This window comes from Carassius auratus, unplaced genomic scaffold (genome assembly GCF_003368295.1).
Source record: "Carassius auratus strain Wakin unplaced genomic scaffold, ASM336829v1 scaf_tig00005249, whole genome shotgun sequence".
Classification (NCBI taxonomy): domain Eukaryota; kingdom Metazoa; phylum Chordata; class Actinopteri; order Cypriniformes; family Cyprinidae; genus Carassius; species Carassius auratus.
The window spans coordinates 7,501-20,152 of record NW_020523643.1 but is presented as its reverse complement, the minus strand read 5'-3'; the positions used below and the strand labels follow the sequence as shown (position 1 = coordinate 20,152).

The window sequence follows — 12,652 nt, the reverse complement described above, 5'->3', positions numbered from 1 at the left end:
AATATGTTTTAAAGTAGCCTATTCTGATTCCGGTTGACAAATTAATTGGAACGCTTTCTTTATAAATCTACGCTGAAATACAAATCTAGACATCCATGCCAAATACTTGCAGAAGCAAACAACATTAACCCACGAAAATAAAAACCAATAAAAACCAAAGTAAGTCTTTGTCATTTGTTCTCGGTGGTAAAAGATTCAACTCGTGTGTGCTGGGGGGGCCCGGGGCCGCTCATGTCCATTTCACCTGCTCAAACGCTTCTAAACTGCATTACTGACTCAATCTCCACGGCTCTTTCATTGCGCGTGTCCTGCCAGCAGCCTGCCCTCGGCAAATACTCCATTTCCCGTTGTGAGGACACGAATTTGGCCGTCAGTTTAAAAGGCTTTGCGCGCTCACACACAAACAGCAAAGCGCGGAGCCGCGGTCCGGCACAGAACTTCTCATATTTGATGGATATTGTTTGGGTGACATTTATGTAATAAAATCTAATTGGTCTGTTGCGGGATAGTTTTACTGAATGAAATTACGAGCAATGGAGAGCATTTGGCATGTGGGGTTGGAGCATTCATCAACGTCAAGGCACAAATGCTGTAAATGAGCAGCATGACTGTCGTGGACACCGACAGTCTCCGATTTCTCCCGATCGATAACGCAGTCAATCCTTCACGTTTATCTCAGTGAATCCCTTCTTTAGAAAACACACACGCTTTTAACTGACAAGACGCGAAAACGAGATTGCAATATTTAGATTTTAAATACAGAATATGCTATTGCTTTGATTATATGCAATATGGCAAAATAATAATAATAATAACATGCGCATACTTCTGCTGCATTTAAAAGACTGTTATTTCCTCCTGTAAAAGCATATCGTGATTCATTTGCATGCAACATTACAAGGTAAATTCAAAGTTTGTGCGTAAAACGGCGCTAATGCAATTGAGGATAATGAGAAACGTCTGTAAATAAATTAGCAGCAGCATCTTTCAGCCCCAATAAATGCGCATTTCAGAGATTAGTCTGATGACATTACTGAATTACATGATGAGACTCTAGTTTGTAGTTTTTCCCTTCCCTGTTGCTAAATTTCATCCAACAGACAGAGATAATGACGGTTTGATTCAGTCAACCAATGAAAACTCGAGCTGATGAGTTTGGCAAGAGCCGCGGAGCGGAAAGTCGACAGTTTGACGCGAGGCGCATCGGTGGCGAGACCTTTCAGGGTTCAAATTAGGAATTAGAGAAACGAGAATCGTCATCCGAGACCATGGACAAGGCTACAACTAAATTAAAGCTATTTTTGCCGCACTTAACGTGATTTCATTTGTCTAAATCCGTCACAATCTGCTGCGCAACTAGGAATCATGGAGCGCGCGGAACCAATCGAGCCGACACCGCCATCTAAATCAAACCAGGAACCCATAAGATTCGGGATCGACCAGATTCTGGGCTCTCTGGACCCAGAGAGCAGGGTCGGAAACACTGTGGATAACAGCCGCTTGGGAAGCCCATCCAGGGCGAGCGTCGCGCCACATGTCTCTTTACCCGTCTCTCTGTCCGGTGTCACGGGCGCGCTGGAGGACTCCGGGTGGGTGTACGGGGTGAGCGGCACGCTGATGCCCGGTGGAGTGATTCGGGTTCCGGCGCACAGACCTCTGGCTGCCGCGGTGCCGCCGGCCATGGTGAGCGCCGCACCGGCGCTGTGTTTCCCCTGGATGGACAATAACCGCAGGTTCCCTAAAGACAGACTGCCAGGTAAAGACAAACATCTCTGAGGATGCGGGAGTTTTTCTACATGATGCAAACATATCTGGCAGCTGGACCTGCTCAGTCGCCTTCAGGAGAAATATTAATAAATCAAAAATATGGTTGAACTTACAAGCTTATCACAATGAAATCAGCCTGAAAAACGTTTATGACCTTGACTGCAATAATAACCAGACAGTTTTTGTAATTATATTAATTATAATCAACTGGTAGGTTATATCTTAAATAGAATGGTAGTTTTTTTAGGCTGCATGCTATAAAACATATGCATTCACTTTCTTAAACTAACAAAACGCACACTTGCAAAACATTTTGCTTATAAAATAGACAAAAACATTCAAAATGAAGAGCAGAAAATATGAAAATATTAAATGTTAATCTAAGATATTAATTCTAAGACTAAGCCCAAAAGTATGTTGTAACAAAGTTAGAATATTTCTTCTAATTAGTCCAATCGTAAACAGGACTTTTTAACATTAAATAGTGTAAGTGGAATTATTTAAGAGTTCAGCACAACGGTTTGAATGCCATTTCAAGGAAAATGTGCTTGTTTCTGGATCCAGTTCATTTAGGCTACAAATTGAAAATAAAGTATTATTATATTATATATACATTATAAATTAAATTCTCATTTAAAACTCTCACTTCATAAAATACATTTTCTGCCCGTTTTCCCTTCAAAAAATATATAGGCCTATTAATTGAATGATATTTTATAATTATTAATACATGATGAGCAAATATTTTGTTTCTAACATAGTTTCAGTGATTTGCATCAGCCATATACATCTGAATTAACATTAAATTTAGCCTAATTAATGTTCTATCAGATCAGCTCAAATTCGAGTTGTTTTGTCATTGCACTCGATGACCTCCTTGATCAGGACCATGTTGTCGTGCATGAGGACAAACAGCTGTTTTGGGAAGGAAAATAATGTTCCTTCATAAAACATTATGCACAAAAAAAATATGCTTTCATATTATTTCGTTATATGTAGGCTATCTTAAACAAATATTAAAATTAGCCTACAAAGTCAAAATTTCGTTTCAAACTCGAACAATTAACAATTAGGCTACTTTAGAAGGCTATAATAATACTTGAATGTTTTATTATTTGTTTTTTGATAAAATGAACAGATCGTAAATGACTCCTGTCCTTGTGTCTCGCAGCTCTCATTCCGTTCACCGTGACCCGGCGGATCGGTCACCCGTATCAGAACCGAACTCCCCCGAAACGGAAAAAGCCCCGCACGTCATTCTCGCGCGTGCAGATCTGCGAGCTGGAGAAACGCTTCCATCGGCAGAAGTATCTGGCGTCCGCGGAGCGCGCGGCCCTCGCCAAGAGCCTGAAGATGACGGACGCGCAGGTCAAGACCTGGTTCCAGAACCGACGGACCAAGTGGAGGTGAGACCGGTTTGAACCAGATCTGTTCACCCAAACATCACAGGCATGACTGAAAGCTTTCTCAAAACAGTCACTTTTTATTTGATTGATTAGATTTGAACTGGAAAATGAAGTAGGCTACAAACTTTTGGTGGCATTTAGAATCAAGGTAGACATTAAACTGTTTAAATTTGAACTAAATTATTTTACATAATTATAATTAAATCAATTACATTAAACAAATGTAATTTAAACACTGACCTTTTTCACATTTTCATGTACAGAAGCGGAAGACATCATAGTTGGGTGATTATTATTATTATTATTATTATTATTATTATTATTATTATTATTATTATTATTATTATTATTATTATTATTTTATAGGCTAGTGGTGAACGGAAACTACAACAAATGCATTTTATTTAAAAAACAAATTCTGCGCTTCTGTGGCTTTCCAAAATAGGAAAAACACTGAGACTGATTACTCTGGTCAAAAGAGAAAAATATGTCCAACCACTTACCGTCCCCTTTAGATTAATAATGTTGTGTATGTAAAAATTTTCGTGCAAGTTAAATGTAAAAAATTATCTACTTACGATCACGAACTAAATAACAGCAATTGGCGATTTTTTTTTCTTGGTGCAAAATGGATATATATATATATATATATATATATATATATATATATATATATGGTGTTGTTGTTTTTATATTCACTGCACAAGTAATAGTTTTCTGAATATCAACACATAAATATTCTAATAATTTTATACAACAGTTTGGAGTAATCAGTATTTCATTCCTTGAATGAATCTGTTTTAAACGAATCATGTGAGCCAGTGATTCAACGGTCCATTCATTTGTTTCTTTTCTAATTGAATCATTCGTGATTCAATTAAGTATTTATTAAAACAGGGGTTTGCTGCCACCTACTGGCGTGTTTATTGTCACATTTATTTATCCGTGACAGTCCTAAATCAGCCAAGGTACCAGCACAAAAACACATTCAGCTAAATATTGTTTAATTAGCATTATTGACCCAAATTCCTCCATTTCAGGCCCCAGAAGAAAAAAAAAAAGCTTACAAATAATAGTATAATGTTTGTATAAGGCAAATTGTTCATTAAAGCTCTTTTGTAATTGAAATTAAAATTACAATTAACAATTTTGTAATGAATAATAATAATAATAATAATAATAATAAAGTGTTATTAATGTACACTTAAAAAAAATTAGCTATGTGTATGTTGTTGATGATAACTGTGGAAATGCTCACAATCTGTGAAAGGGTCTATTATTATAATTATAATTTAATATCCACAGATTTTTTTATTATTTACATTCTAAAAAAATGTCAAATGTTTTGGATTTCTACATTTTGCTAATTTTAATCTTTTAAATCTCCAGAAGGCAAACAGCTGAGGAAAGGGAGGCGGGACGTCAGCAAGCCAATCGGATGCTGCTTCAGCTTCAGGCCGACGCCCTCCAGAAGTCCATGAGCGAATCAGTGTCTTCGGATCCTCTATGTGTGCATAACTCCTCGCTCTATGCCCTCCAGAACCTCCAGCCTTGGGCCCAGGAGAGACCGGGTAAAATGGCTCCAACGACCACCGCACTGGATTAAAATCCCCGCCATGAGGCTGGATCAGGACCGAGAAGCTTCAAACTGTCCTGGACTGTCAGAGTGGAAAGACTGAACTTTAAATATGAAGCAGGCTTTTTGACTGGTTATTTATTTATAATTTGTTTTGTAAAGCATCTAAGCACTTTTTTGTGGGAATAATGAACTGTAATGACGTCTGAGTTTGTTACGGACACAAAAACTTTCCAAAATGTAGATGCTGCCCTGGAAAAATAGGGTGAATTATTCACAGAAACTAACTGTCAATCAACCTGAGTCACAGATCTGTACATATGAACTGTTCAAATGATATCTGTGAGAAAGGCTACAAAAATATTGTACTTATCGTAATTCTTTTGTGCTCTTATGGTGGCGATGCGTTACCGACTAATGTTTGTCATTGTTGACGTACTTTCAACCGGAAAAGCAATGGTGTGTAAATTCAGTTTAACACTGAACAAGCAGCATTATGCATCGAAAATTTTATTGTTAAATAGTTTACACAACATTTCAACAAGAGGATACAAGGTTAAGCTTCCTATGTCTGTCTGATTGACCGTCTGTCTCTCCGTTTCCTCTTTAACAACATCATGGAAAAATAATGGTCCCTCAGTCGCCCCTCTACTTTATACAATAACACAGTTTTTATATAACTCTCTGAGACACCGCCGCTCCGAATTTGAATATTCAGACCAACTTTGCAGAGTATAAAATATCCAATGTGTGTAATAAATCAAATATCATATATGTTAAACTCATCATGCTGTAACGACACAGTGATTGTTCGAAAACACAAAATGATCAGAAAACATAATAAAAACAGCATTACTATGGTTATCAGAGCATATTCTAGTCTGCCAGGACTGTTTTTCAACACACTTTTAATATGGTGGCTGATGTTTCCTGGCACAAAGTATTTGTTCACATTATTAGGAGATTCTATATATATATATATATATATATATATATATATATATATATATATATATATATATATATATATATATATATATATATTCTCTATTTTTCAACTCTCATCCAGTGTTAAAAATTGAACCTGTGACCACTGGGTTACAAGCCCAACTCTCTAACCATTAGGCCACCGCTAATATTCATTTTCACTATATATTAGATTACGAAAACAATGGAAATTGTGAATGTCATTCATGCTGAGTTGCCCTTGTCAAGACAAATCAAACAGTTAACATTTATTTTTATTTTTATGTCTTTTAATTAATTTCACGATATTTTTGCTTTCTTAAATCATGTCACAGTAAGGTGGCATTATGGCTGCATAAAACAGTGCTAATTTTGGCCATTCACAGCTTTTCCACAATAATAAAATAAAATAGTTTTATATTAGTATAACGTACAAAGACAAACATAGTGACTGCTAAAGTTTGCTACGGCACCTGTCAATCAAAGTCCATTTTCACATGCAGAGCTGCCATCCACACAGAAGCCAATGTGTCACTTCGGCCCAAAATGATAAGAAATAAGACATCTGCTGCCTTTAATTTATGCATATTTAAATAAAATCACCGTACTTCATTAAAGAGAACCACATGTTGAGGATACTGGGGTGAAATGTGACCTGATGTCAGATCTTCTCCCTGTGACACTGACAGACAAACAGACCAATCAGAAAGCAGATATTTGAGTAGGCGGAGCTAAGGGCAATCGCAAGCCAGCTTGAGACGAGTGACGAATGCAGACCATCAGTAATAATGGACACGAACGGCAAGCAGTGATGGTCAGGATGACGAGATGCACAAGCACATGACAAATACTGTCAAAAACAAACAGCGCAACACTGTCACTTCACAGCAGACGAGCAACTTCTGCAAAATGACTGTTCATTGGTCGGTTCGTGAGAAAACCATTGGTTATACAACTGGATTAGCATTTCTAGCCAAATGACAAACACATAAAAATGGCCTTAGGATAAGATGTGCTGAATATTTGTTGCACATTAGCTGGAGAACTATCACAGGTCGAGTGTATCGGATGTTGTTCAGCAAAAACGTAACGAGAATTAGAATGCATCAGATGCATTTATCAGTGATACATTTTCAAATCCTTCACAGTAAATGAAATCCCATCTAAAGAGTTCAGCTGGCTTCTACAGGACCTCTGGGAAACCCACTGGGCCTTTGACACACAATTCTTTTTAACTAGATCCATTTTGTTAGTTATTAGTGAATCACATTTGCAACAGAATGAGGTCAAACACCGGGGTACAAGGACACACCGGTTTCCCAGCACGTAAATCAAACAGTCGGCATATTGCCATGGTAAAAAGGTGATTTCAAGCTGTAACCATGGTGATTGGGGGTAAAAGTTATTCCTCCTTTTTTTGATCAGATTCAACAGTTCATTTGGTTTCTTTCTTCCTGTGGCTCTAGATCACATTCTCAAAGAGCTGCAATGATCTCATGATGTTTTCATCCTGAAAAGAAGAAATGTGAAGAGAAGTAAACGAAATTCAGTGAGTCACGGCTAAAGAAGGGAGGAAGAGACTGAGAGGAAGGAACACAAACAAGCTAATAATACTTTTATGAACTATTATAAAGTCTGTCTTTATACTATTGGTGCGTTCTAGTGAAAAACAACATCCAGTTAGACAAGAAGCAGCTTGAATGACATGTAAAATAACCAATCACAGTTCACAGAGTTACTGCTGGCTTTGTGCTGCAAAGAATGGAAATTAAAAAGTAATTCTGAACCAAAATAACTAAATAATAAAACTAGTTAGAGAAATGTGGTGCAATCTGGCCTCTTTTGATTTATTTGTTTATTTTTCATTAGAATTAACCAAAAATTAAAGAGTTCTAAAGGAGTTAAAACAGGGTTATTACACATAACTAATGTATATATATTTTTTATTTCAGCTAGTTTCTCAACAATTCTTGTTTTGATTAGTTTAAAGAAAAACGAATTCAAAATATAAACAAAACTATAATACTATGTCAATGATACTAAAATAACACTAGTTAAAACCATCACAGACCATCACAATACGCTTAGAAACTTGAGTGTCCTATTTGATCAAATGAAAAATTAAATATTATATCTAATTCAAATAGGAGTGGATGGCATGATTTCTTATTTTATAAATAAATAAATGATATTTTTTTTTTGCATGGCTTTCGTGGGCAGGACTGATTTTAATGATGGATTATCAATTGTGCAGTACTCATTCTCGGACACCAGAGGACACTGCTTACATTTAAGAGAGGAAGTTTTCCAATGGAATGGAATGTGAAGCGGTATGCAATGAGAAATGTTCAGCTTTTAATAATACAGATCAGAAAAGTTTGTATACTGTGCATAGTATTTTTGCAGTATGTATACAGTCCACAGTATGCACATTTTTAATGCATGGAATTACCATATAACCTACTACATTTGCAAAAATGTGTAAGAATATTCTTCATACTGTTTTTGCGGTATGTATACAGTGCAAAGTATTCACAGGGTTCATCAGGTTATTCCATGCATAACTGTATTCATACTGCAAAAACATATTTAATTTGCACTCTTTGCACTATACACATACTACAAAAATAGTATGCATTGTATGCCATTGTGAACATGAACAGGTACTGTATACCTCTTGACAGGAGAGAATAAACTCATCAAGAGTGACGACTCCATCTCTGTTCTTGTCCATTTTCTGCAAAGAAGTGATTTATAATGCAATGAAAACCTACAACAGCATAATCTTGTACAGACAAATGTTCAAGATGTACTATCACAAACTGACCTGAAAGAAAGCATCCACGTGCTGTTTGGTAGTGTCTGTCTTCAGAGCAGGATACGTGAAGCGGCCCATCATGTCATATATGGCTTTCACTATATCAGTCATCTCCTGGATTATGTTATACATATCGATCATCAAATGAAGCATTCAGATATCACCTTATTAAGATGGAGATTTAGAGTGATGACTGATACACACACCTCTTTATTAATGTAACCGTCTCTGTTAATATCGTACAGGTTGAAGGTCCACTGTAACTTCTCTGTTGTTGTTCCTCTAAGTAAAATGGACAAAGCCGCTACAAAGTCCTGAAAGATAGAGAAACCATGAGGAGTGATTTATCTTTGAAGACACAATCATAAAGCACCGCTGACACAGAAGTAAAAATAACAACAGATGAAACAAAAGAGGTGAAGAACAATGGAGAAATCAAGAGAAATGGGACCTCAAATTTGATGGATCCATTCTGGGAAGAGTCGAAGGAGTTGAACAAGTAATGTGCGTATGTGCTGGCATCTGCAGAGAGAACACAAACACACACACACACAATCTCAGTTAATGTTAATTGCGGTTAACACGTTATTAAAATAAAAAATTGAATCTGTTAAATTATTTCATGGACCTAAGTTAACAAGAACCAAAAACTAAAAAGCAGTATTTTTATAATGTAATGTTAACAAAAAAAAAAAAATAGTACAACAGATGTATTGATGATTGTAAGTTTGTATATATATATATATATATATATATATATATATATATATATATATATATATATATTTAGTTTAAATTTAAGTACTAAAAAATAAATATAAAAAATAAATATACAAAAAATAAAACTATATAGACAATCAATATACTTTTTAACATTTAATAAATAAAACAAAATCTTAACATAAGTGTTCAACTGAAGTAAAATAAGATACAAAAAAGAAAGTTGGTTTATTTGGTTGCATACAAAAAAAAAAAACTAAATAAATAAACTAAAAATTACATAGACATCTTAAAAAGTAATAAAAATAACAAAAACACAGCTAGTTTACTAAAACCTTTAAAATTACATATGTATACAGAAAATATAATTAAAATCAATATTAAAATATTAACAAAAACTTTTATACTATATAAATGAAAGAAAAATAACACTGTTATATATCCTAACACTAAACTTAACTCACACAGAATCTGTTGATATCTGTAGTTTTAAAGCAATATTCATTTTTGAGCATCTGGAAAAGTGAGATCCTGCTCACAATCATTTTAACTAATAAACACCACTTTGCAACAATATAATCAAGTGATTTGACTGAGACAAGGACAGATCAGCTGCAAACACACACTGACCGCCGTGAGGAAAGAACTGTGAGTAGATCTGCTTGAACATGTCCTCGTTGACCACACCACTGGGACACTCCTGACAAACAACCAGAAAAACACACACGATTGATTATGACAGATGAGCAGACAGACCATCAAAATGCATCTACATGTGTGTGAGTTTGCATACATTTTTGAAGCCTCTGTACAGCACTTGCAGCTCTTTCTTGCTGAAGTTGGTTTGAGCCTCCAGCTGCTCCAAACCCTCGGGACGGTGACACACCACGGACAGCTCCAGATCATCATAAAACTTATCTACAGACAGATAATTACAGCAGATTTGCAATAAAACATGGGCAGTACACTTTATTACTTAACATGATGTATTTAAATGTGAAACAGAATATTTAATAATAAAAAATATATAATATAAACAAACAATGAACAAAATTATAAATGCAACACTTTTGTTTTTGCCCCCATTTTTCATGAGCTGAACTCAAAAATCTAAGACCTTTTCTATGTACACAAAAGACCTATTTCTCTCAAATACTGTTCACAAATCTGTCTAAATCTGTGTTCGTGAGCACTTCTCCTTTGCCGAGGTAACCCATCCGTCTCACAGGAGTGGCAGATCAAGATGCTGATTAGACAGCATGATTATTGGACAGGTAAAAGGCCACAATAAAAGGCCACTCTAAAATGTGCAGTTTTAATCACACAGCACAATGTCACAGATGTCACAAGTTTTGAGCGAGCGTGCAGTCGGCATGCTGACTGCAGAAATGTCCAACAGAGCTGTTGCCCATGAATTGAATGTTCATTTCTCCACCATAAGCCGTCTCTAAAGGCGTTTCAGAGAATTTGGCAGTAAATCTGCGTTCACCTCCAAGATCGTCCAGGATCAAGTAGCCCGTGGTGGCAGTGGGGTTTTGGTATGGGCAGGCATAGGAATAACGGACACAAGTGGATTTTATTAATGCCATTTTGAATGCAGAGAGATAACGTGACGAGATCTTGAGGCCCATTGTCGTGGCTATTCATACACTACCATCACCTCATGTCGCAGCATGATAATGCACAGCCCCATGTTGCAAGGATCTGTACACAATTCTTGAAAGTGGAAAACATCCCAGTTCTAGCATGGCCAGCATACTCACCAGACATTTCACTCATTGAGCATGTTTGGGATGCTCTGGATCGGCGTATACGACAGTCTGTTCCAGTTCATTCAGCAGCTTCACACAGCCATTGTAGAGAAGTGGATCAACATTCCACAGGCTTCAATCAACAACCTGATCAACTCTATGTGAAGGAGATGTGTTGCACTGCGTGAGGCAAATGGTGCTCACACCAGATACAGACTGGTTTTTGGACCCCCCAATACAGTAAAACTGCACTTTTTAGAGTGGCCTTTTATTATGGCCAGCCTAAGACACACCTGTGCAATAATCATGCTGTCTATTCAGCATCTTGATCTGCCACACCTGTGAAGTGGATGGATTATCTCTGCAAAGGAGAAGTGCTCACGAACACAGATTTAGACAGATTTGTGAACAATATTTGAGAGAAATAGGCCTTTTGTGTACATAGAAAAGGTCTTAGGTCTGAGTTCAGAAAACCAAAGTGCTGCATTTATATTTTTCTTCAGTGTATATATTATCCTTTAGAAATTGAATAAATGGTTAAAAGTGTCTCATTTCAGAGGCAGAGGAAACTGTAGATTGACAGCTGTGGATACAACATTTTTATTATCATATTAAGACAAACTTAAAATAATAATAAATATTAATAATAATGTGATATTTTACATTTCATTACATAAATTAAATGCAATATATAGCACAATGTAAAAAAAAAAATCACCACAAGAATACAGTGAAAAACATTATTACAATACAAAAAAAATAGTAATAGAATTACTAGAAATGATTCTTGAGTTTCTTGAGTAGCAAACTAATTTCATATTGAATGCATATGCATATTAGCATATTATAATTATTTCTGAAGGATCATGTGACAATGAAGACTGGAGGAATGATGCTGAAAATACAGCTTTAATATCAAGGATAAAATTACATTTGACAATATATTCACACAGAAAACAGCTTACCTTGTAATATTTCACAATATAAAAAAATTAATATATATGTATTTTTGATCAAATAAATGAAGCCTTGGCATGATTAAGAGACTTTCAAAAGCATAATAAAAAAAAAAAAAAACATTACAAACAGTAGTGAAGATCTAAAAGACTGCATGAGACGAGATCCACTGTCCAAAATAACAAACATTTCTAGTTCCAAAGCAAGGAATCATGTGTTTCAGAAATGTACAAGTACAGAGAAACTCCCTTGTGTACTACAGAGGACGACTGCAAAGCCATGCGACCGTAAAACATGCGTTTGACATTCACCATGTTAGAAACCCATGATTCGTTCATTTGCATTTATTCAGTTAGTAGCTACTATTTTTTATAATATCGAAAAAATATTCTGTACACTGTAAAAAACAAATTAAAAAAGCACATTTGGTCACTTAAAGTAACTAAAACTAAATTTCAGTTTCACAACTATATAGAAATATATCTAAATAAATAAAACATGCAACACAACTACTAAAGCATTCACTACAATTAAAATGAAAATGGAAAATACAAAAATGAAAAATAATCCAAATTGTATATATATATATATATATATATATATATATATATAAAAAACACAATAGTATCTTAATGATAGTAAAATAAGACTGGTTCTGTATATAACCTCAAAAGTCACAACAATAACACTC

At 35.5% G+C, this 12,652-nt stretch overlaps 2 protein-coding genes across 2 annotated transcripts in view; one reads left to right on the top strand and one right to left on the bottom strand.

Moving 5' to 3' along the window:
• Window positions 1–1,101: 1,101 nt before the first annotated feature.
• On the top strand, window positions 1,102–5,613 carry LOC113070793 (T-cell leukemia homeobox protein 3-like). Its single transcript, XM_026244235.1, has 3 exons — window positions 1,102–1,756; window positions 2,939–3,173; window positions 4,563–5,613. Exons 1-3 carry the CDS (start codon window positions 1,366–1,368, stop codon window positions 4,777–4,779), a joined length of 843 nt encoding a protein of 280 aa, XP_026100020.1. The 5' UTR covers window positions 1,102–1,365; the 3' UTR covers window positions 4,780–5,613.
• Window positions 5,614–5,785: 172 nt separating this feature from the next.
• Window positions 5,786–12,652, bottom strand: part of LOC113070794 (Kv channel-interacting protein 1-like) — a 7,655-nt gene continuing 788 nt past the window's right edge. Inside the window, exons 2-8 of the mRNA XM_026244236.1 lie at window positions 10,047–10,171; window positions 9,884–9,953; window positions 8,985–9,055; window positions 8,740–8,847; window positions 8,543–8,647; window positions 8,390–8,452; window positions 5,786–7,225 (exon numbers count right to left, since the gene is read on the bottom strand). Of these exons, the coding sequence (XP_026100021.1) occupies window positions 7,178–7,225; window positions 8,390–8,452; window positions 8,543–8,647; window positions 8,740–8,847; window positions 8,985–9,055; window positions 9,884–9,953; window positions 10,047–10,171 (590 nt within the window). The 3' untranslated portion in view covers window positions 5,786–7,177. The remainder of the gene's footprint in view (window positions 7,226–8,389; window positions 8,453–8,542; window positions 8,648–8,739; window positions 8,848–8,984; window positions 9,056–9,883; window positions 9,954–10,046; window positions 10,172–12,652) is intronic.

Coding starts and splice junctions, on each gene's coding strand:
- LOC113070793 (XM_026244235.1), top strand. CDS start 1,366: ATGGAGCGCGCGGAACCAATCGAGCCGACACCGCCATCTAAATCAAAC. Junction 1,757..2,938: donor CCCTAAAGACAGACTGCCAG/GTAAAGACAAAC, acceptor TGTGTCTCGCAG/CTCTCATTCCGTTCACCGTG. Junction 3,174..4,562: donor AACCGACGGACCAAGTGGAG/GTGAGACCGGTT, acceptor TTAAATCTCCAG/AAGGCAAACAGCTGAGGAAA.